At 37.5% G+C, this 20,675-nt stretch overlaps 1 protein-coding gene across 2 annotated transcripts in view; it reads right to left on the bottom strand.

Moving 5' to 3' along the window:
- Positions 1-227: 227 nt before the first annotated feature.
- RAPGEF6 (Rap guanine nucleotide exchange factor 6) overlaps positions 228-20,675 on the bottom strand; it is a 230,283-nt gene continuing 209,835 nt past the window's right edge. For both annotated transcript variants that reach the window (XM_067566525.1, XM_067566522.1), the window contains 5 exons: positions 19,245-19,358; positions 13,247-13,475; positions 9,188-9,699; positions 5,680-5,991; positions 228-4,202 (listed from right to left, as the gene is read on the bottom strand). In XM_067566525.1, coding sequence (XP_067422626.1) covers positions 4,177-4,202; positions 5,680-5,991; positions 9,188-9,699; positions 13,247-13,475; positions 19,245-19,358 — 1,193 coding nt within the window. In that variant the 3' untranslated portion in view covers positions 228-4,176. The remainder of the gene's footprint in view (positions 4,203-5,679; positions 5,992-9,187; positions 9,700-13,246; positions 13,476-19,244; positions 19,359-20,675) is intronic.

A 20,675-nucleotide genomic window follows, 5' to 3' on the forward strand; every position in this document is an offset into this window, starting at 1 on the left:
CCCGACCAGGCTCCCATTGCTCTGTCCTATTTTTATTCAGATTTAAAATAGAAACACTCAATTGCTGTTCCTCACCAGGACTGCAGGTGGTGCCACAGACAAACAAAATGTCACTTCTGACTGAACACTTTGCATATCCCTAGAACTGAACTCTGACTGTCTCAGTGGAATCCTCCGATCAGTTACACACTTTTATCATCAAAGAAGGTCAGGTTATAAACAATTAATGTATGCAGATTGTTTATTGACTCCAACATATTAGTAGATTGGATAATAAACAGTACTTTTAAACATTCTCTTAACCAAAAATATAACAAATATTTACAATCACTCAGTAAAAATACAAAAAGCATACAGAGGCACTGTCTTTCTAAAAGACATAAGTGTAAGAGGTATCAAAAAATAGGAGACACATTGCTTGTTACGGAATACTTTACAATCACTGACTTGTGCAGTACAATTGCTATTGGAATATCATTACATCTGTGCAGTTTTTGCCAATATGCTCACATATTTAAAATTTATTAATATCAAGCTAACCTGCATTCTAGGTATATAAAAATAAAGATAAAACAAAAAAGCACAACATAAGCGAAAGCTGAATTGGGAATTCAAAATGCATTTTTCTCCCCATTTTTAAATATAATGTATAAAGCTTTTCTAAAGAGAAAGTATCCCTTTTTTCTAATCTGGTTTTCTGAAGGCAGTCATAAGTATATCTTCTTAAAAAAACTAATTCTAATATTTATACAAAAGCTTAAAATGACATACTTGCATTGTAGTATGCAACCAATTGATCGGAGAGTTAAGGAATGAACAAAGAAAGACTTTTCAGATTTATCTTTTGCAAGAGAATCAATAAAAAACCAGATTCTTTCTGCAACTGATGTTTCCTATAAACTCAATCCTTGGACGTGGCTAGCCAACCTCCATCTCCCATTGACTTCAATGGCCGAGGAGGATACTCAGCACATCACACAATCACAACCTAAGAATTAGAAGGAAGCCATGAATTTCATCCTGCAATCATCTCCCACGTAGGAAGTCTCATTGGCCCCAATGACTCTACTCAGTGAGTTTGGATTAAGCACATGAGCAAGAAAATACAAATTCCCACTCTGATAGTGACTGTTGATCGTTCTACTCCTCTTATGGTCCAAAACTTAAAGGAAGCATACTGCAAATATCTGAAGAAATTCCCCTTGAGTTACTGTATTGTACTTATGGGACACGCAAAGTAATATATCAGAAGCTCAGTTATCTAATTTCATTTTTTATGCTTTTGAGCAAACAATTAGTGAAAGAGCAAGCAACAAAATGTAAGTGGAGGAAAAGTACTCGTGGGGACATTAATTGCTCAGCAGAAGTTAGGGCTGTGTAAGGGAAAGAAATCAAAAGGGACAGAGTACTGTACAGGTAAGTCAGTTCACATTTTTTGGTTCCATGAGATACCACTTACATGAAACAATGTAAAGCCTGAATTAAGCAGAATCTTAATTCACAATTTTAAAACCTGAAAAAAGGGATAATGTCTCTTCAAATCCATACAAGACACACGACATTTGGTTACTGTCCCCGATCAATGTGATCAGTTGATTTAAAAAACAAACAAAGTCATAGCAAGGACAAGCAGAGAGGCAAGCCACACTGCCCAAGTCAGAAGAAGCAGAAAAAGTAGCTCATTTATCAATAGATGATGCATGGTTTATTTACATTGGTTGTATTGTCTATTAGGAAAATATGATTAGCAAGACTTTCACTCACTTTAAAAACAATGTCCTGAAAGGTACTGCTGAATAGACTGATGCTGTTGATGTGCAAACACCAATTTTAAATGAGTAATCAATATCAAATGGCTGGCTTAATGGATACCAGATGAGGGCTCCAATCCAGCTCCCATGGGAGTCATTGGGAGTTTTCCCACTGGCATCAGTGGAAGCAGTATCAGGCCCTTAGACAGAAAGGAGGTCACCTCAAGAACAAAGACTTAATCCTTTACTTTTGTTCAACAAGCTGAAACAAACGACAAATCAATATCTGAGGTCACTGAAACCTTAAGATTCAATTTACCTGGCACAAAACACATGATTTTATGATTAAATGTTAAGCCTATTGTGCACCACTTAGAAGCTAACGAACTATTACAGTTTACTCTGGGATTACTAGAATTTGCAATTTATATCCTGCAAGACATCATTTTAAGGATTAAGAAGTGAACATTACATATGCTGAAAGTAATCATTTTACCCTAGACCATTTTGACACTTAATATTAATCTTGATTCATTAAGGCCTACACAAATACATTTTAAACATTAAGGCCTAGAAAAAACAGAAAGTATTCTTTAAGAAATAGCTAATCTGCTTTTCAGTGTGATTCTTCAGCTATTTATTCTTCAGATGCTCATACCAAAATCTAACATATCGTCAACCAATTAATTATTAATTAGGCACTCTCCCCCACATTACTGCTCTTGACTGAGTTAGGACTTCAGAATACAAGGATCAATGCAGGGTAAATTCCAGCACCAGGATAATATTAAATCTGGCACACACATGAACACAAACACAGGTTTGTCAAACACACACATTCTCATGTATGTCAACATCAGTCCCAAGTAGATATGGGTAATGCACATCAAAGGCTTTGGGTTGTTTTTGGTACTTGTGTCATTTGCAGAAAATGCATTTGCCTTACACCAGGAAAAAAAATTAAAAGAAATCTTAAAGCTTTCATAACATAACATATAAGTTCTTTGAGGCATGTGTAAAAATGATTAAGATCTTCTTTCGGGCTGAGTGTGTAAACATCACCATTAAAATTTACAATTAAAATGTTAAAACACATATCCACCCATTCATGTCCAATTCTAACATTTAACAGAGTCATTCTGTGCTAGAACAAGAAAGAAAATGCAGGTATTTCCAGTTTTACCCCATGTACTCTAGTTGGCTAAGTAAAGTTAAAGAAAGCAACTTAGCTTACCCTAATTGTACAAGAAGAACATTAGAGGTGAATCCAGCTCCATCCAAGTGAAAATCCCCACTGACTTCAATTGGCCCAGGATTTCACCCTAAGACTTGAAAAATGCTTGGATACATACTAATCTAATTAATTGGACGAAGGCTGTAGGTTTTCAGAATCAGTTATACACTATATTCTACTACAGATATGTATTATATCTCAGAATGTTCAGTTTCACAAATATTACTCCATAATGGCTTGTGTCGATTTAAAATTTGTATTTATAATTGTTTTATGTGCAATCGCCTACGGCTAAGATGCTACATTAATAAACCTCCATATTTCAAACCTTTAATTTGGGGAAATGTGGGAGAACTCCTGTTATTTTCTCAGCAGGCTCATAGTTAAAGACGTCCACAGATAATTTGTAGATTTTTCTAGGACAGGACCAAGAGATGGCAGTGTTTCATTGCTGTATGCACATTAACTTCCAAATCTTTTACTCCATTTACATTATGTACACACCCCAAAATCCGGGTATTTCTGAATGAGTTAATGTTGCATGTGTAAGCCTATAGTTACACCTGTGTCTGTTTCAACAGCACAAAGATTACTGATATATATCTATTTAGTACCCATTTTTTTTCGGTGTTCACACTAGCCAACCAGAGCACTCGCAGTACAAATAGAAGAAAACCCTTCCATAAATTCCAAATTAATAAATTACTTTTTCAAATACTGCAGTAGTGTCCCCAATTTTGCTTAAGTATGTAAAATAACATTCTTAGTTTTAGAATTATAATGGTCACGTGGAAAATATATATCATGGAAATCTACCAAAGGATGATAAGGTAGTATACAGAAAAATGCTTCCAAGTCTCAAGTGGTTCTTGACAATTGGTGGTCCCAATGTAGTAAGACTGATCCTTCTCATGATACTGATTTCAGTATTCAGGTAGTCTGTACTCCTTGGAAACTGGTATCTATATCACAGGCATAAATAGTTTTCTTAGGCTGTGGTAGCTGACTGTGGTAAAGTGAAGTAAGTTAAAGAGATATATGATCCAGCCAGGTTCATCTTGTCCATGGCTGAGGCAAATACAACTTCTGAGGTTAGTAGCAGCAAGTTGTCAGCATTAGCTAACATAATCATATGGTTCATATTCCCACATTCCTTGTGATTTGAAGTGGTTTTCATAGATAGCCCAATGGTTAGACTGCTGATACTTGTTCATCTTCTGTAAAACAAAAAAACCAGTGTAAATTGTTACATCAAACATCTGCCATGAACATACAGTACATTATCAATATGTTGACCAGGCCCCACTATTTACTTCTAACGATTCTAGTGATTCTGTGAAGATTGTACTGGCGTGTAATGCTTTCAGAACCTAATCAAATGACCAGAATGTAATAAATAGCATTATTCAAAAAGTTCCTCTACCACCCTACACGTTTTTTTGGCCATTTGATGAAGATACATGGAAAAAACAGGTGACTTCAAATCATCGGGGCAGAAGGGGGCAGGGTTGGCAAGCAATTTTCCAAAATGATAGTTACTCAAGCATTTTAAAACTAAAAAGGAAAAATATCTAAAACTGTACAATAAGTTTCATTTGCAAGAATTTGGAATAATGTGTTGCTTAGCCTCTTTGTACCATTATCTTTTAATCTCTTAGCTCAATCAACACCGGGAATTAAAAAGATTTTACTACAAGGTAGAATCATGGTATACACTGCAGAATAATCTAATATCATGCAATGCAAAAATAGGATTGCCTTACACCATAAGGGCTTTGGCTCTAAATGCGTGTTGGTTTTAAGCCAGATTGTAAGCACTATAATTCAAAAGCTTCAGTTCATTAACAGTGGAGGAAAGGACTGGTAACACTAATGCATAACACAATAGAAGATTGAAAGAATAGTGTAAGATACAGTAGTTTGGAGTCATCTTTTACACACAGAGAAGCAGCTTTCTCAAGCGCAATACTTTACATATATATTGTTGCAAGCAGCATGAACTGTTAATGGCAGTATTGGCAGTCACTTCAAACAAGGGTGTAGAAGATTTTAGTTTAAGAAGGCACTGTCAGCTACAGTTTGGCCCAAATTTCAAATAAATAAATTTTCAAATAAACTTTTACAAAACCTAAGAGCAACAGAAGTTTCCATTCATTTATTTTGTTCACAAAATGCTTTAAAACATTCTCCTGCAACATTTGCACATTAAAACTGGAGTGTAAAACAACCAGAAATTGAAGAAAAACCAAGAGTGGAACAACCTATTGTTTACTGCGTCCAAACAGAGAGACATTTTAAAAAGTGAATCGCAATTATGATTTTAAATATTCTTCAAGAATTAATAAGCCAAAGTGGTATTTTTAAATACGATTTTTAACCTGACAGTGTCCTTTTAAGGGTATAGAATTAAAGGGGAAGATAGCACTCTATAGGATCGAGTGCATCTCGATCACACTTTTGTAGATTTCATATGTTTTGATAAAGAACCCATTTAGTGACATGATTGCTCAGTATGCTTTTAGACTATGAAGGCACACTTAATTTTAACATATACATTTTCTTTAAAAACAGTTTCAGTCTCAAAGAATTGCTGAGAAAAACTCAAGAACATCATTTTGAGATAACATTTTGCACAGTACTAAGACTTGATTTACACAGCAGTTCATTTAACATCTATCAAGTTAGTTAACATACCATCCTCTTCACTATCTGCGTCAGTCATATCTGCTAGTTTAGGATGGGACGGCTGCCGTTTATGCCACTGAGGCATCTTCGATGAAATACAGGCCACTGGTTCACTATTGAGAGAAGCTGATGAAAGTCTAGAGAGGTCACTATGTAGCATCTTTGACCTCTGCACTGCCACACTATAGTCTGGAGGCTTTAAGTGTGGGTGATGGGGTGATCCTTCCTTTATGTCCGCTAAAGAAATCCCCATATATCCTGGAGGAGTGGGCGGAGGCTCCCTATACCTATCGTCCTTCTTAGGTGACGTGACACAGTACACTGGTACAAGAAATAAGCAATGGAAATGTTAATGAAGAAAACAAATGAAACAAAACATTAAAAAACCATGAAGTGTTACAATGACAAAACAGAAACAGATAACAAAAGGCAAATGCAGAAACACTGGTTATAATGACAGCAGCAGGTTTTTACGCTTTTAACTTATACTTTATACTTATTTTGAAAAGTCAGTGTAATAGCAAAACTAATGAACTTATATAATGAAACTCCAATTAAAGTTAAATAGAACTATGGTCTCATGTTTAAATGCACTGAAATATTTCAATTACAATTACAGTAGTTATAATACTCTGCACTTCTATAGCAATTTCCATCACAGGCTTTCACAGCGCTCTACAAATATTAATGGAATTATCCTTGCAGTAATCCTGGGAGGTAAGTATTCTTCACCTCCATTCTTCAGGCTGGGAAACTGAAATACAAGAGAGGTTAACTGACTTGCTTAGAGTCACAATTAGTTTGCGGTCATATTAATATGTGGTCATAGAAAGGCATAGAAAGTACATCTCCTGACCTTCCAGCCCTGTTCATGAAACAGAATAGAAGTTCTTTAAACAACTGACTTTATTATAACAAGATTCTACTACAGTTGCTGAAATGCAATATGACACTAGTATGTATTCTACACTCATCTATGCTGCAGGAAGAAACCCAAAGCTCTATATGAAGCTCTCACTATCTGATCTATCTATCTATCTATCTATCTGATTTATCGATCTGATACTTTTGGCCTTCACGAACATCCCATGGAAATAAGTTCCACAGGTTGACTGGGCGCTGTGTGAATAAGTACTTCCTTTTGTTTGTAAACCTGCTGCCTATTAATTTCAATGGGTGACCCCTAGTTTTTGTGAAGTATATCAACTCACTCAAGGGTTATAAATAAAACGGCTCTTATCCTTCACAAAATCAGTATCAAACATGCCTTAAAAATGTACTTGAAAATGATCAGTGATAGTGCTATGTACAGCCATGTGTTGGAATCAGGGACAAATTCATGAAGTTCAAGAGGAAAGAGGATGTCTTAGGTGCAGCAAACAACTCCTGTGGCAAATGATCTTCAAGCAACTCAAGAGATACGCCACCAACCAATTAGAGTTGGGCTGTCTGGTTCCAAAGGAACAGGAAAGTCCCATCCAGCCATCCTCACTCATGTGAGTGGTGAATATTAAACAAGTAGAAAGGAGAGTGAATATCCACAAAGCAACTGCAAGGTGAGAACATCCCCTCATTTAAGGGGGAAAAGTACAAACTATCAGACAATGTGGAATGTTTTACTTAGATAATATTTGTAAAGCGCTTTGAAAAAGAAATATTTGAATGCAAAATATTATTATTGTTACTTTAATTTTCTTATATATTATACTCCCAAAGGTGCCTCTGCTAATATTAACTGTGAGAGTGCTATCCACTGGTAGAGTTGGATGTAGCACTGCTACAGGCATCCACATGGCTGCATCTCCATAATTCTTGTAACTTCTTGCAATATAAATCATCTAGAAACCTAGGATCCTAAAATACCAAGTAAGAAAAGTTTCAATATCACCCCCTCCTATTCTGCATATAAAACAAAACTATTAATGAGCATTTTGAAAGCACACAAATTCCTTGTGTTAAAAGTGTTTTCAGACACAGTTGGCTTAATAGCTTTTCATGAGAAATTAAGTGAGTTCAGCTGAATCGATCCTTTGCCTTAAGAGAGTCCCTTATTTTCTCCTGTTCCCATAGAGATCTTCTCTTCTTCCAAAAGTCTCATCTCTGAAACCATCTTCCCAACCCAGAACAGACTAAACAAGTGGTGAACTAAAACTAGCATATCTTTGGTGATGTATGATGATGAAGTATTTGCAAAATTAAGTATCTATTTGTGAGCCAAGAGCCACATCCAGCTATTTTTCCTCTTCAGTGAATGGGATGCAATGTTAAACTATACCATTCCGTTCAGCTATGTTGCTGAATGCTTGTTACCGATGAATGCATATAGTACAGCAACATGGGCTGCAGGCAGAGAAAAAAGTGTGTGATGTGGTACATAAACAGAATTTGAAACAAGAGAGAAAGGAGCAAGAGATAAACAAGAATGTATTGAGTGGCTCACATGCCAGAGCTGATTAAGAGTGCACTAGTGATTAGGATATGATACTAGGGTAGGATGTGTGTGTGCTGGAAGGAAGTGCATACTGAGTAGATTGGAGGGTTTTTTTGAAAACTTTCTTAGATGGGCTCATTTTTTCCATAGATCCAGAAAGAGAGAAGGAATACAATCCAAAGCCTCCACCCTATATGTGACATAAGAATAAGTCTGCTCAGGCAATTACCCTCTAATGATAAAGTAAGCCCCTCCAGCAAATTGCTCGGTAATTAAATCGGGTTTCAACTTCACCCCTAACTTCAGCAATTTTTTAGAAAGCTTTGCTCCATGTTTTATCTTGTTTGTAACCTGACTCCTTTAGTCTTGGCTGTTTGGCAATCCTGCTCATTAAAGACACTGAAAGAGCATGTGCACAGTAATAAAATATGCCTTTGGAAGGCATATTTTATAGGAGAAGAAAGTGTGTGTTTCTCCTGTAGTATGCAAATGTCAGCTGGCTAAGCAATCTAACAGCAGGCAGTGCAACGTGATGCTATGAAGGGAATCTGCATAGCTTCTGGGCTCCTGGGACAGGAGAGTTATGGACACAGTGTGCGCAGTCTCTTTGCATCACTAGTCAACCTCCTCGTTTACTGGTTGCTGGAAGGAACAGTGTAGGTGGACTCTCATGAGAGGCATGATCAGACCTCCTTGCCAAAGGAAAATCTGTAGCGATAAGGGGTGTGTGGGACAGAAGCAAAAGAGGGGGATTAAAAAAGGTGATCTCAAAGTAGACTCAAGAAATAAAGGATCACTGAGACCTTAAGCAGAAACTGCCTGACACTTCCCTGAACAGGGGCCTCCTGCATTTCCATAAGGCTGTAAGGAAGCATTCTGTTTTATTCTTTTAATTTTCCTAGTCTAAAAAAAAAAAAAGTGGTTTGAAAACATATTGTCTGGGTACTACTTTGATTAAAAACACATGTAAAACTAGATTTAACATGCAACCCAGCCTCCCAGATCTGCTGATGTAATTTCTTAACAACTTAATATTAAAATGCAAAACAGATGTGAAAGCTTCTATAGGTTTTTGGCTTGGCTTACCTATCAGGCCTTTTTCTGTACTTGAAGTAACAGTTTTATAATTTGCATCAGTGCCTGGCTTAGAGTCCAAAACCTCAGTCTGCTCCACTGTAGAGTGCTCCAGCCCTCTCCGTTTAATTGTCCCATAGTTTGTTTCATACGTGTCTGACAGAGAGCTCGAGGAGGCCCAGCTTTGCCGAGATTGACTGAGTTCCGTGCTGGCTTTTGACTGCCTGTTATTTTTGGAAAAGCCTTCAGAATACAAGCAAGTCTCTTCAGGGCAACAGTTTGTGGGTTCCACTTCAGCAATGGGTCCATCTAAATGAGTGTGGCGATAAGAATTCAAAAGATCCCAACTTTTCAGGGTTTGGATATTCTGGAAGTTATCATGAGAATTACTTGAACATGAAGTCCAGCTTCCACGACCACTGTCTGCTGCTTCTATTGTGATATGCTCATGGGAGATCTCCTCGTTGCTCATGGAAGATGTGACAGCCATCCCTCTGATTATAGCAGGTCTAGTTAGTGACCAACTAAATTTGAAGACAAAATAAATTAGAAAGAAAAATACAGGTTGGTAGAAAAATAACATCGCCCCCCAAAGTGCTCAGAAACAAAAATATCCAGGTTTAAAACATAGTTTGGAACATAGTAGGATCAAAAATGTATTACAGCATTGCCCAATAACACGGCTATTCAAGGATAGTCATAGCTCCGACCATAACATTTCAGATTACATTTCAGTCTTGGATAATATAACACTAAATGTAATACAAAATAAAATAAAATACAGTAAAATACATAAAAATAAAATTAAAAAAATCTGCTATAAACAAAACTGGATTTTTTTAAAGTGACAGAAATGCAGAAAAACCCACATATAGAAATTAGCCTGTTAGAGACCTTTGTTTGTGCTTAGTGACTACAACACAAGTTATTTAAAATAAAAACAACACTGCAATGCTGTGTGTGATGAACTTTGGAAAATGGCTATATTATTTCTTATAAATATTACGTGTGATTTGGGTTCCCTGCTCAATTTCGTATCACTACCTACTTGAACTCTACTCAGACTGTGGTTAGGGGTTGACCTCAGCACGAAACAAAACAAGGATTAAAACAGTTTCAGGTGCACACCTTCAGAGCAGCTAAGAAAGCCATGAGGCCATTAATGGGAGATGCTACTTCCAGGCACTAGCAAAGTTAAGAGGTTTTGTTTTCCAAAGGCTGAGATCCTAAAAGATTAAAAGACCCTGAATGGTTTAAAAGGTGCCTTTGGCAGAAAGGAGGGGGGAAGTGGTCGGCATGCTGTGGGGCTGACAGACAGACAGACAGACACACACACACACACACACACACACACACAGAGAGAGAGAGAGAGAGAGAGAGAGAATGCTGCAAGCCGACTCCCTAACTCAGAGAGGTGGAATCAGCCAGACCCACTTAAGCTATGGACAGAGAGGTTAAGCTTAGATAGGGAAATATGCTTGAAGGTTTCTTTGTTATTTTATATCCACTTCTGCAAGCACTGTGAACCTTTTGGAACAATAAATCATGCTGTTTTTTGAAGAAGCTGTTCCTGTGTCACTGGAAAAGCATGTTGTCACAGATTCTCTGCCCATTGGGCCTATTACATAACACGGCTGGCAACCACAGGGTGTACCTTGGAGACCCAGTTGGAGAATGGTTGGATTGCAGGATGTCACCCCAAAAAGTGGAGGCATAAGCCTTCTACTTGAAAGGAGTGCACTCAGGGGCTGCCAAAAGGTCTCTGCAGGGGGGCAGCCTACCCAGGGACTGTGACATGGTGGCTCAGGCATTTGTAGAGAGGATTTAAAGCGGCAGAATACTAAAGGATTCCAAAAGAAGCTACTTAGCAGCTATTTATTTAAATGAAAAATTGTATTTCTGCTGTCAGTGCAGGATTAAGCTTGGTTTTATATGGGTCCAGAATACAGAAAGCATGATTACTAATCACCACTCAAAACTTCCATGAGCAGCTCTGGGTTGGGCTATAAATCAACAGTTCCCAACCTGTTCCCCCCCAACAGTTCCCATCATTAGGGGGATGCCAAAGATTATAGGGGGTCCATGAGGCTTCAATAATATTGAAGTCATTTAGCCTCCCAAGCTCCATGCCGGCTAGAGCAAAGAAGCAAGCCCCCTGAGGGAGCAGCAGCCCCGAGCTGCACATCAACTGGAGCGGAAGAGCAGTCCCCAACAAACCCGCAGCAGCCGGGCAGGTGTCTAGCCAGAGAGGAGCTGCTCCATGCTGGTGGGGGCCTGGAGCAGCCCTGGCCAACCTGCCAGGGCCCACCTCCATCACCCCACTGGGATGGGAAGAGGTGGGGCCCACACGGGATGTGTGGTGGCAACTGTGCCGGGGGAAGGCTTAGCTTCTTATGCAGGTAAGATTAATTTATTATTATTATTTATGTAATGTGGTGTTATTACTATTGTTATCATTATGTGTTTACAGGGGTTGTGTGTGTTTATGACTGGTGAGGGAGGTGCGAGGGGGCACGTGTTTTACCTAGTGTTAACTAGTGGGGCTTTCACTCAAAAAGGTTGGGAACCACTGCTATAAATGAATATCAGGAATAATATATAAAATTCATCATTAACATGTACAGTGTATTGATGTATTATGGAATCTAGGAACACTTTTCGGAATCATGTTATGAGCATTTTTTATTCCTTTGCCTTTCTGTCTTTTAAATTCTTCCGTAAAAAATATTTCTTTCACAAAAAAATTATGGAAACTAAAACACAGCAATAATACAGAGTTGGGATCTGATTTTAAACTACAAATACAAGAAAAGACCACCTTTAGGCTGCAATAATATCCTTAATGCAATAGTCTGAGCTCTGAAAAATTGTGATTTTACACACATTGTCGTATTGTGCTGCAATACCGTGGCACATTAGGTATTTAATTAACTATACTGTGTCTACAGTGACTAAAATGTCAATATCTTTGATGAAATTGGAAGGTTCTGTACTTTTTAGAAAAGATAATTATGTTAGTTTATAACATGCATCTTTAAATAGGTTTACTAATTCCAATTTTATCACACTGGAATAACTGGGATTGGTAAATATTCAAAAGTTATATCATCTTAGCAATGCACTCTCTAATTGGCTCATTTATAAGGAGAGAACACTACAGAATACTGATTATTCTTTGTCACATTACTGTTGGGTTTCACGGCTACACAAGTAGACAGAGCTCCTCATAGCACTCAACAATGAAAAGTGCATTTTATTTTTTCATTAGAAAGATTCATTCACTTCTCTCCACAGGCAGATCTTTGCCAGTGTTGCATATCAAGCATTATCACTCCTTAAAAACTGACACCTTGCTCAGCACAGGCATTTGATATTTCATATGTAAAAAGAATCTCTCTCCCTGAATAAAATACATCGTGGCTGAAAAGCCAGCATTTGATCCCAAGAGATACTGAGCCCCTTGATTTCCAGGGAAGTTATCAAGGCCCAGCACATCACAGGATCAAGCCCCAAGTTTTTAGATGTGTGTGGCATCTTTGAATGAGTTATTGGTGGCAGCCATCTTACTAATAAGACAACAAAATGTCTGGTATGGGAACCCTAGCCAAAAAACGGTAAACTAGTTTCTAATCAACCTCAGCAGCAATCATAAAAACAACTTTAAAATCAAAATATTTGGGTTAGATATTAAACATTAAAGTGATTGGTACTACTGATTGCCAGTGATAACTACTAATATGTTTTTCTCATTCAGCTGCCTTTCTCAGAACCGTCCAGCAGGTAATTTGTTAAATATCCTTCAAGCTCTCAATGCATTTGCATTTTCCTGCAAGAGACATCCATCCAAAACCTGCTGATGCAGACAAGCTCTTGTCTGTCTAAATTATATTGCAAACTCCTTGGGCGAAAAAAAATGTCTTTCCCTACGTTTTAAAGCAGCTAGCACACTGATTGCTGTCAACAAGTTAATAATAATAATTACAGCATAGCCATTAACTGTGTCTTGACTAAAGTGTTCACTCCTCTTCCTTACGTCAGACAACCAAGTACCAAAGCACAAACACTTCTCACCCAGAGCAAGGCTGGCTATACTCGGCTGATGGTTGAGGAGTTTCTTTTCTTTCTGCTACTCCTGCTGAATCCATGACAGTAAGAGACTGAGGCAAACATCTCTCATCCTGTAGGGCTGCAGACATTGAGTCGGCAGAGCAGTTACTCACGATGCTGGACCGCGATGAGATCTCACTGTGGCTGGAGTCTGAGAAGTTATCAGATTTAGTGGAAGGTATGAGGGCATAGCCTAAATGAGATAAGACGTGCAGCAAATAGGAAAAAACATCAAAAAGAGAAGGTGAAAGCTACTTATTCACAACCACATTAAAGCACTAAAAATATTTCAAGGCGGCTATTCAGAAAGATCCCTCCCCCTCATGCCAATTTCTCTGTATATTTTATGTCGATTACCTTAGCATCAGGAATCAGGATTTATCAATACAACAGTCAAGTGGGAACTCAAGACTCACCTAAACCTCACCTAACCTCACAAACCGAAAGGTTAACTTACATGTAATCAGGAATGGCAGCAAATTGCCCCATGAACATCATGTTGGTGTATCACATTAGTTTGATGCTACAACCATTCAGCCACAAGTATAAAACAACCTTAGCTAGCGAAACAATGCATTTCCCACAATCTTCCTGTGCCCGTTATGTGCGAAATTAACAGAAAACGGGGGATGTCTGCAGAGCAAGCTTTAATCTAGCTAGAATAGGCAATAATAGTAGTTTAGATGCAGTGGCAGGCTTTAGCTAGGGTTAGTAGTCAGAGTACAAACTAAATTAAAGCTAGCAAACGTATGCCTACCCATGTTCGAAATCATGCCTTCACTTGCAATGTAGACATACTCTGTGTGGTGTAATGAGGGTATGCTGATTATTGTCAATATTAACTACAAACACTGAGGGATAAAACATATGCTCAATCTCATTTTTATTATTTACCTCATTATGAATCAGGAAAGTAAAGTGGGCGACTCGCAAGTACGGGAGGTAGAAATTTTACAGCAGCTGGACCTGCACTATGTAACTCACTCCCATGGTAAGTTCACCACTTTCAGAACAAAATCACAACTTATTTTTTCTACTTGGCTCACTCTCAAGTTATTTTCTCTCTCACATACATAAAAAATACAACCCCTATAAACCAATCAAGTAATTTCTTCTACAGCCTGGAAGGGAAACAAAAGAGATTAATATCTCCAGGGGAGATTTTTCAAAGGTTTTCACCCTACCACCCTCTGTGTCTGTTCTGTCAACTTCTTGTATCCTGTTCGACACCTAAACTGCCAGCTCTCCAGGGCAGGAACCGACCTCTTTGTTATTTGTCTGTAAGTGCCTAGAACAATGGTGCCCTGATCTTTGATTTAGGTTCCTAAATGCTACTCTGGTACAAACAAACTAATGTAATAATAGTAAACAAAGTAAGTGTAATCAGACACTGTTATATTTCTTTTCCTGCTAATTTTCTTATGTTCTTTGTTTGCAGATTTTAATTCTGCCTCAGGCCTTGACAAGTTAGGAGGAATATTCATAGCTGCATTAAGTGCAGGAATATAATTCACTGCCCACTTTGCACTGCTGTAAAAACAAAGTGGCAGCATGGAAAGCTGTCAAGTTAGAAAAATCCCGTATGACCTAAGCACCACCAAATTGCTCTTTTCAAGAGGCAACAGAACATTCCTTTCTTGTCAGAATGCTGATTGGGCTTCAAACAAGTTTAAACCTAATCTTTCACCTCTTATCATTGGCAATCCTGACTCTGGATGCTGACTGAAAAATATAAAATCCTATGTCAAGCAGCTAAAATGCTACCTTGTATTTTAATACAAGGGTTGCTGCAATTACAAATGTTGTTTGATATGATCTTATACAGTAACTGAAAGTCATTTCTACCAGTTCAGTGCCAGAGTATTGTTATGCCATGTGCAAAATGTGAATTAAAAAATTGCACTTTGTTCCTGAAGACCTGTGTTTGTGTCCCTATCAAATCAACCCAACTCATAAAAGAGTTTTCTGATCGTTTTTGGTGAGAGGATGTTCATGTTAAGGACACTGTCAATCAAAGAGAAAGGGTACCAGCATAAGAGTTTAAAAAAGCGCAGCCATCATAATGATTGCACATTTATCCCTGTGGTCTCCTCCATGCAAATATTTTTAAGTGCTTACATATGCTGAGGCTAATTTATGGGATACCTAACAATATTAATCTCTAAATAGCATAGTCCAAGATAGGATAAGAGTTACACAATCACCTGTAACAGCTAGATTTAAAATTAGGGTTACATTTTTCTTTTTAACTTTAACATGTCACCCTTTTAAAAGCAGTTGAGGGAATAGATGATTTTGGGTGACTGGGATCTAACTTTTTAAGCTTCCCAACTCTGGTGAAAACAAGGGTAAATGGGCACATAAGTACTTCATTTTTTACTCTAATGCAAATTTTCAGTTTAAATTAGTGGTACTCAAGTGAGAGTTGAACCTCACCAGCGTGTCATGGATGCCCATAAATAGTTTAACAACCAATGCTGAAAGCTGGAGTGTAGCCAAATGCTTCTCCACGGAAGTGCTTAACCTAAACATTTGCTGAGAGTAAAATGACTAGGATGGTGAGCATCTCAATTTCAGTAGGTACTACAGCTGAATTAGCATAGTGAAGGACTGCTACTAATTCTGTATCATATCTGCCAACCTGAACTGGAGTAGAAAGGAAAATGTGGAGAAAGATTCAAAAGAGGTGGTGAGGGAGGAAGAGGGATGGATTGAGACAAAGAGGAGGAGGAAGAGGAAAGACAATAGAGTGGTCCAAAACATTCCCCCTAGCTTTGGTAACATGTGTAATTTTTGCACTGAGGTTTATGTGGGCTACCAAAACTAAGAGATGGACTAACAAAAGTTATCATTTGTTGTGTTACAAAATTGACATTTCTGGTACATTTGTCCAACTTTGAGTTCTGAGATTGCACTATAGCTGTAATCTAATTGAATCAAATTCAGACCTGAAGTCAAGGGACTCACACCAGGTTTTATTAGGCCCATTTGCTTCCTTTGAACACTTCTCTAAAATATGCAGAAGATTCTTTTTCACTCTGAACAATTTTGCTGCGTTAGGGCACTATAAAATTCAAACAAACTGAATAAACAACCTCTCGCTGGTGTTTTGTTTTTGAAAATAAATGACAGAAAAGTCCATTACCTACCAAACAAGGACTCTGCAAGCCTAGATTTTAATTATACAAGAGCTGTGGGTACTTGCCTGGCATTTAATGACTGACATGTTGTTCTTTAAGACATGTAGGAGCAAAAATAAAAAAGGTACTGAAAGTACAGGATGTCAAAAATGGTTCTGAGTGGGACTATTTCTGATGCATCAGATCAGTTACCATACGTAGTAACCAACATACTCTGAAATCTATTTAAAATGAAGTAACCTATGTTGGAAACTTATTATGGTTTTGCTTGCAGCTATCTTGCACTACTTATAGTAGTTTTACTGGTTGGCCTCCTGTGGCCTTTCCGTGCTTCCCCTCTGAGTACAGAACAGAATGCATTATCAATAGCATATCATTTGCAATGCCTGTCACAGTAAAATTGCTCTCTCGTTCTGAACTTAAACTCTGTTAAAAGAAAATTATGGCAATTGGTTTTCTGAACCCTCTGAGCTCTTTTTCATAATAAATTACAAGCTGTCAGTAGAAATTTGGCTGGATCACTGAAGTTTTTTGTTTGTATTAAATAATTTGGTTGATTTGGTCCAAAGTTTGACTTGCAGAAAGCATTAACCTCTTGTAGTGAGTCAGGTCAGCTCTTGTTTTTCTGTCCAACTAGAATAGTCTTTTTTTGGAATTAAAATAGAGGTAAGTCAGAAGCAAAATTAACTAATGAGCAAGTCTCTCTCAAATCTGCTTTCTTTAACATTTTGTTTCAGATAATTGTCTCCTCTACCATTTGTGGGTCATTCTTTGACTGAGGGCCGCATATCTTAGACTAAGGTTTCTCCTTTCTTTTAATATTTAGATTTTCATTCTTCTTTAGGGTTCCCACAGGGTGACTGGACAAAGTCCACTCTGTCTCAAGCCAGACTTGAGAAGTCTCCCCTGCTTGCACTGAAACAGATAATACTTACTAAGTATTAAACTGTGGTATGTTGTATTGTGAGTACACACACACACAGGCACAGAAGACCTGACCCTTCATTTGAAGAGGAGAGTTGGAAATTTGAGAACAGAGACTTCACTTAGCCTCTGTTAAGATTTCCTGGTAAATGCATCAAAAGCACTATCTAATTTCTTTACAGGAGACTATACAAAGATTGCAGCTGATGCACTGTTCTCAGATCAAGATTCTTTCCCAGTTGTCCTACCATAAATCAACAGTTTCTCACTTCATCTTTAAGTAAAAATCTACAAGGTGTACACCTTTGTATTGGAGAGTGAAACATTTCAGAATCAGAGAAAACTGAACAGAGGGGTCTATATGAAAGCAATTTTAGTGACATTATGACTCAGCATGACAACTGATGCCATGCATACTAAGATAACAATGATCAAATAACCTGACATTCAGAGGCAATGGCCACGCTCTATAACTCAAATATATTTACAGATTAGTTTTTACAGGTTTTGAAGCTTGGGTACACAAATAGAAGTTTGAGACAGATATGATAATATTTATCAAACTAGAGTAACTGATAACTTAAGATTAAATAAATGTATTAAAGACTGGCATTTTAGATTAAACTCAATTTCTTTACTTTTCACTATATTAATATGCAACACACTATATTTGTAAATTTTATTTGGCTATGTCTTTCATGAAATTAAATATTTAAATAACTTTATTACTTTTTCCTCTTAATGAAAAGCCAACCTACACACATGTATAACTTAGGCTTTTTAAAGAGACTTTTTATCCCAGGTGCTCACTCCAGAAATTAAATTGGACCATCATAACAAACACCTCCACCACAGTGGGTTTATTTTAAATCACTTTCATCTGAAAATTTCAAAGAGCTTTAAAAACAAAATGAGTTCTTGTAATTGTTGTGAAACAGACTTGTGGTATCTCAAAAGTAAATAATAATCGGTACACACAGAGATACTAACTATAAATATAATAACCTGAATCTGGCTGGGAAGTTTAGCATGGTAAAGCACAGCCCAGAAGGAGATAACATGCTTTAATTTAAAAAATAAATAAATAAAGCTGGGAGAAGGAAGGAACTGATTCACATAAAACTGTACATTCCTGGCCAGTCAAAATTGCAATAAGGAATACTAAAATATGCCTGATGAAAATATAAGGCAGCATGATACAGCGCCTCCTTTTATCAAGCAATATTTGCAAGAGTTTGAAGGAATATTGAGTACTTTTTAAAAGTCTAAATAATATATTACACATTTAAATATTTCTTCGGATTTCAATAAACTAAAATTTATTGGGTAATGTAAATTGTATTTTTATATAGATTGTATTTGTATATAGACTTTCTAACCTTAGCACTAAGCAGAACACTAATTATAATATTTTTAAATGATTTCTAATGCCAGTCTCAGGTGTAGAACTTCTGCCCTTAGAAAGATTAGGTGGAGGGTTATTTGTTAGTAACTAAAAAAATAATGATACCATTTAAATGCCTGATATAAAATGGAGACAGTGCATCATATAGTCTTCCTCCTCTTTGGCCGCAATCGTGGACAGAACCAGACAAGCATATTATTGTTGCCATGGCTACTTGTTGTACTTAGGGCATCACTGCCTATGTCCTTTAGTTTTTCATTTCCTTCTGTAGCTTGAATGTGATCTGCCTCCTTTTTACTCGTAAAAGCTGGTCTCTCCCTGGAGAAACTTCTTTCCCTGTGTCTTCCAAATGGGGATCTCATTCTTTTCCTGTGCTTATTCTCAACTTCTGCTTTGTCTCTACCATCCTCACTTTCTCTCTTTTCACTACTGTCAAAACCATGTGTTGTTCTGCCAGTGATCTCCTGAATTTTCTTCTGTAAATAAACCCCACCTATTCCATAGCTGCGCTGCCCACTGTTCTTGTTGCTGGTTTCACTGGCAAGCGATGAGGAGGATCCAGAGAGATTCATCTGACTGCAGTTATCAGACCTCTGGATGTTACCAACTACAAAGAAACAGACAATGTACATATTTTTGTAAATGACAAAATATCTGAGAGCAAAATTTACATTTTGATATTGATCTAATAAAAGGTTTTTTCTTAAATCCTGCACAAGACTCTTGAGTATAGCTCAGAGAATAAAACCTGCAACAGGAGAGCTAACTGCAGTGTCGGCCGGACTGAGATGGGATATTTCAACCAGTGAAGTAATATTTAATTTTAATTCAGTATTGAATGTTAGCACAATATACATGATGGGATATTTAGTCGGGGTTGGCCCTGCTTTGAGCAGGGGGTTGGACTAGATGACCTCCCGAGGTCTCTTCTAACCCTAATCTTCTATGATTCTATAATATAGATTACCTTGATCAAAATAAGCTGGTGCTAAAAAAAAAAAAAAAAACACCCAAAACAAAACAAAAAACTACATGTTAAAAGCGAGTCAAACTAATGAAATCATCCAGAAGAAATGAAACATGCTTCTTATGGAAACAGACGCAAGTTAATAGAAATCACATGTTTACAGAAACATGCAAGCAAAAGTAACTCTTGAAAACTTCATCAGAACAAAAATTGGCAGCAGGATCCAAGTAATAAGGCCACACAGATACTTCTTTTTTGTATATAACATGATGATAAAACAAAACCAATGACACCCTCCTAAAAGAACCAGTGCTCTTTGTGATGGCAGAAGCAAATTCTCATGAGATCTTGCGAAGCATGATCTCCTGCTGAAAAGGGTAAAATGATCAATAAATTGCCATGTAGGGTTCCCAATCCAATCCCTCATCCAGGGTTGTCAGTAATTCAGAGACAACAGTTCAGAGTGAAGAAAGGCGGGAGAAATGACTTGCACTATTCAACAGTGACCACTCTGGCTGACTAGTAAGTGTGGTGTTAACAGGCTTCAAAGGGAATCCCATCCAAATGTGACTAATGATAATTGCGATGTAGGTCCTTCAAGGCAAAGGGTTTAAAAATAAGCAGAGTCACAGAGCATCCATGATACAAAGGAAAGCCCGGCATTCAAGCACAGAAATGTGAATGATGAGATCCAGGATTCGGCAGGATGCATTACTTATTTGCCATTACATCTCTGAAAGTAACAAAGCTTTCACCAAGATCCTGAATTCTATTTTGTAGAACTCTGATGGCATTATACCTCCATCTCCTGTCACAGCCTGTCTGCACAGTAGTTCAGCAAAAATCTAGGGTTTGGCTAGAATTATTTTTGATGGATGGAGGAAAGAAGTATTTAATCATAGCACTGGATCTCGAGAGGTCTTCTAGTCCAGTCCTCTGCACTCAAGGTAGAACCAG

This window comes from Emydura macquarii, unplaced genomic scaffold (genome assembly GCF_026122565.2).
Source record: "Emydura macquarii macquarii isolate MOO-44397 ecotype Brisbane River unplaced genomic scaffold, CSIRO-AGI_Emac_v2 contig_2768, whole genome shotgun sequence".
In the NCBI taxonomy this organism is placed as follows: Eukaryota; Metazoa; Chordata; order Testudines; family Chelidae; genus Emydura; species Emydura macquarii.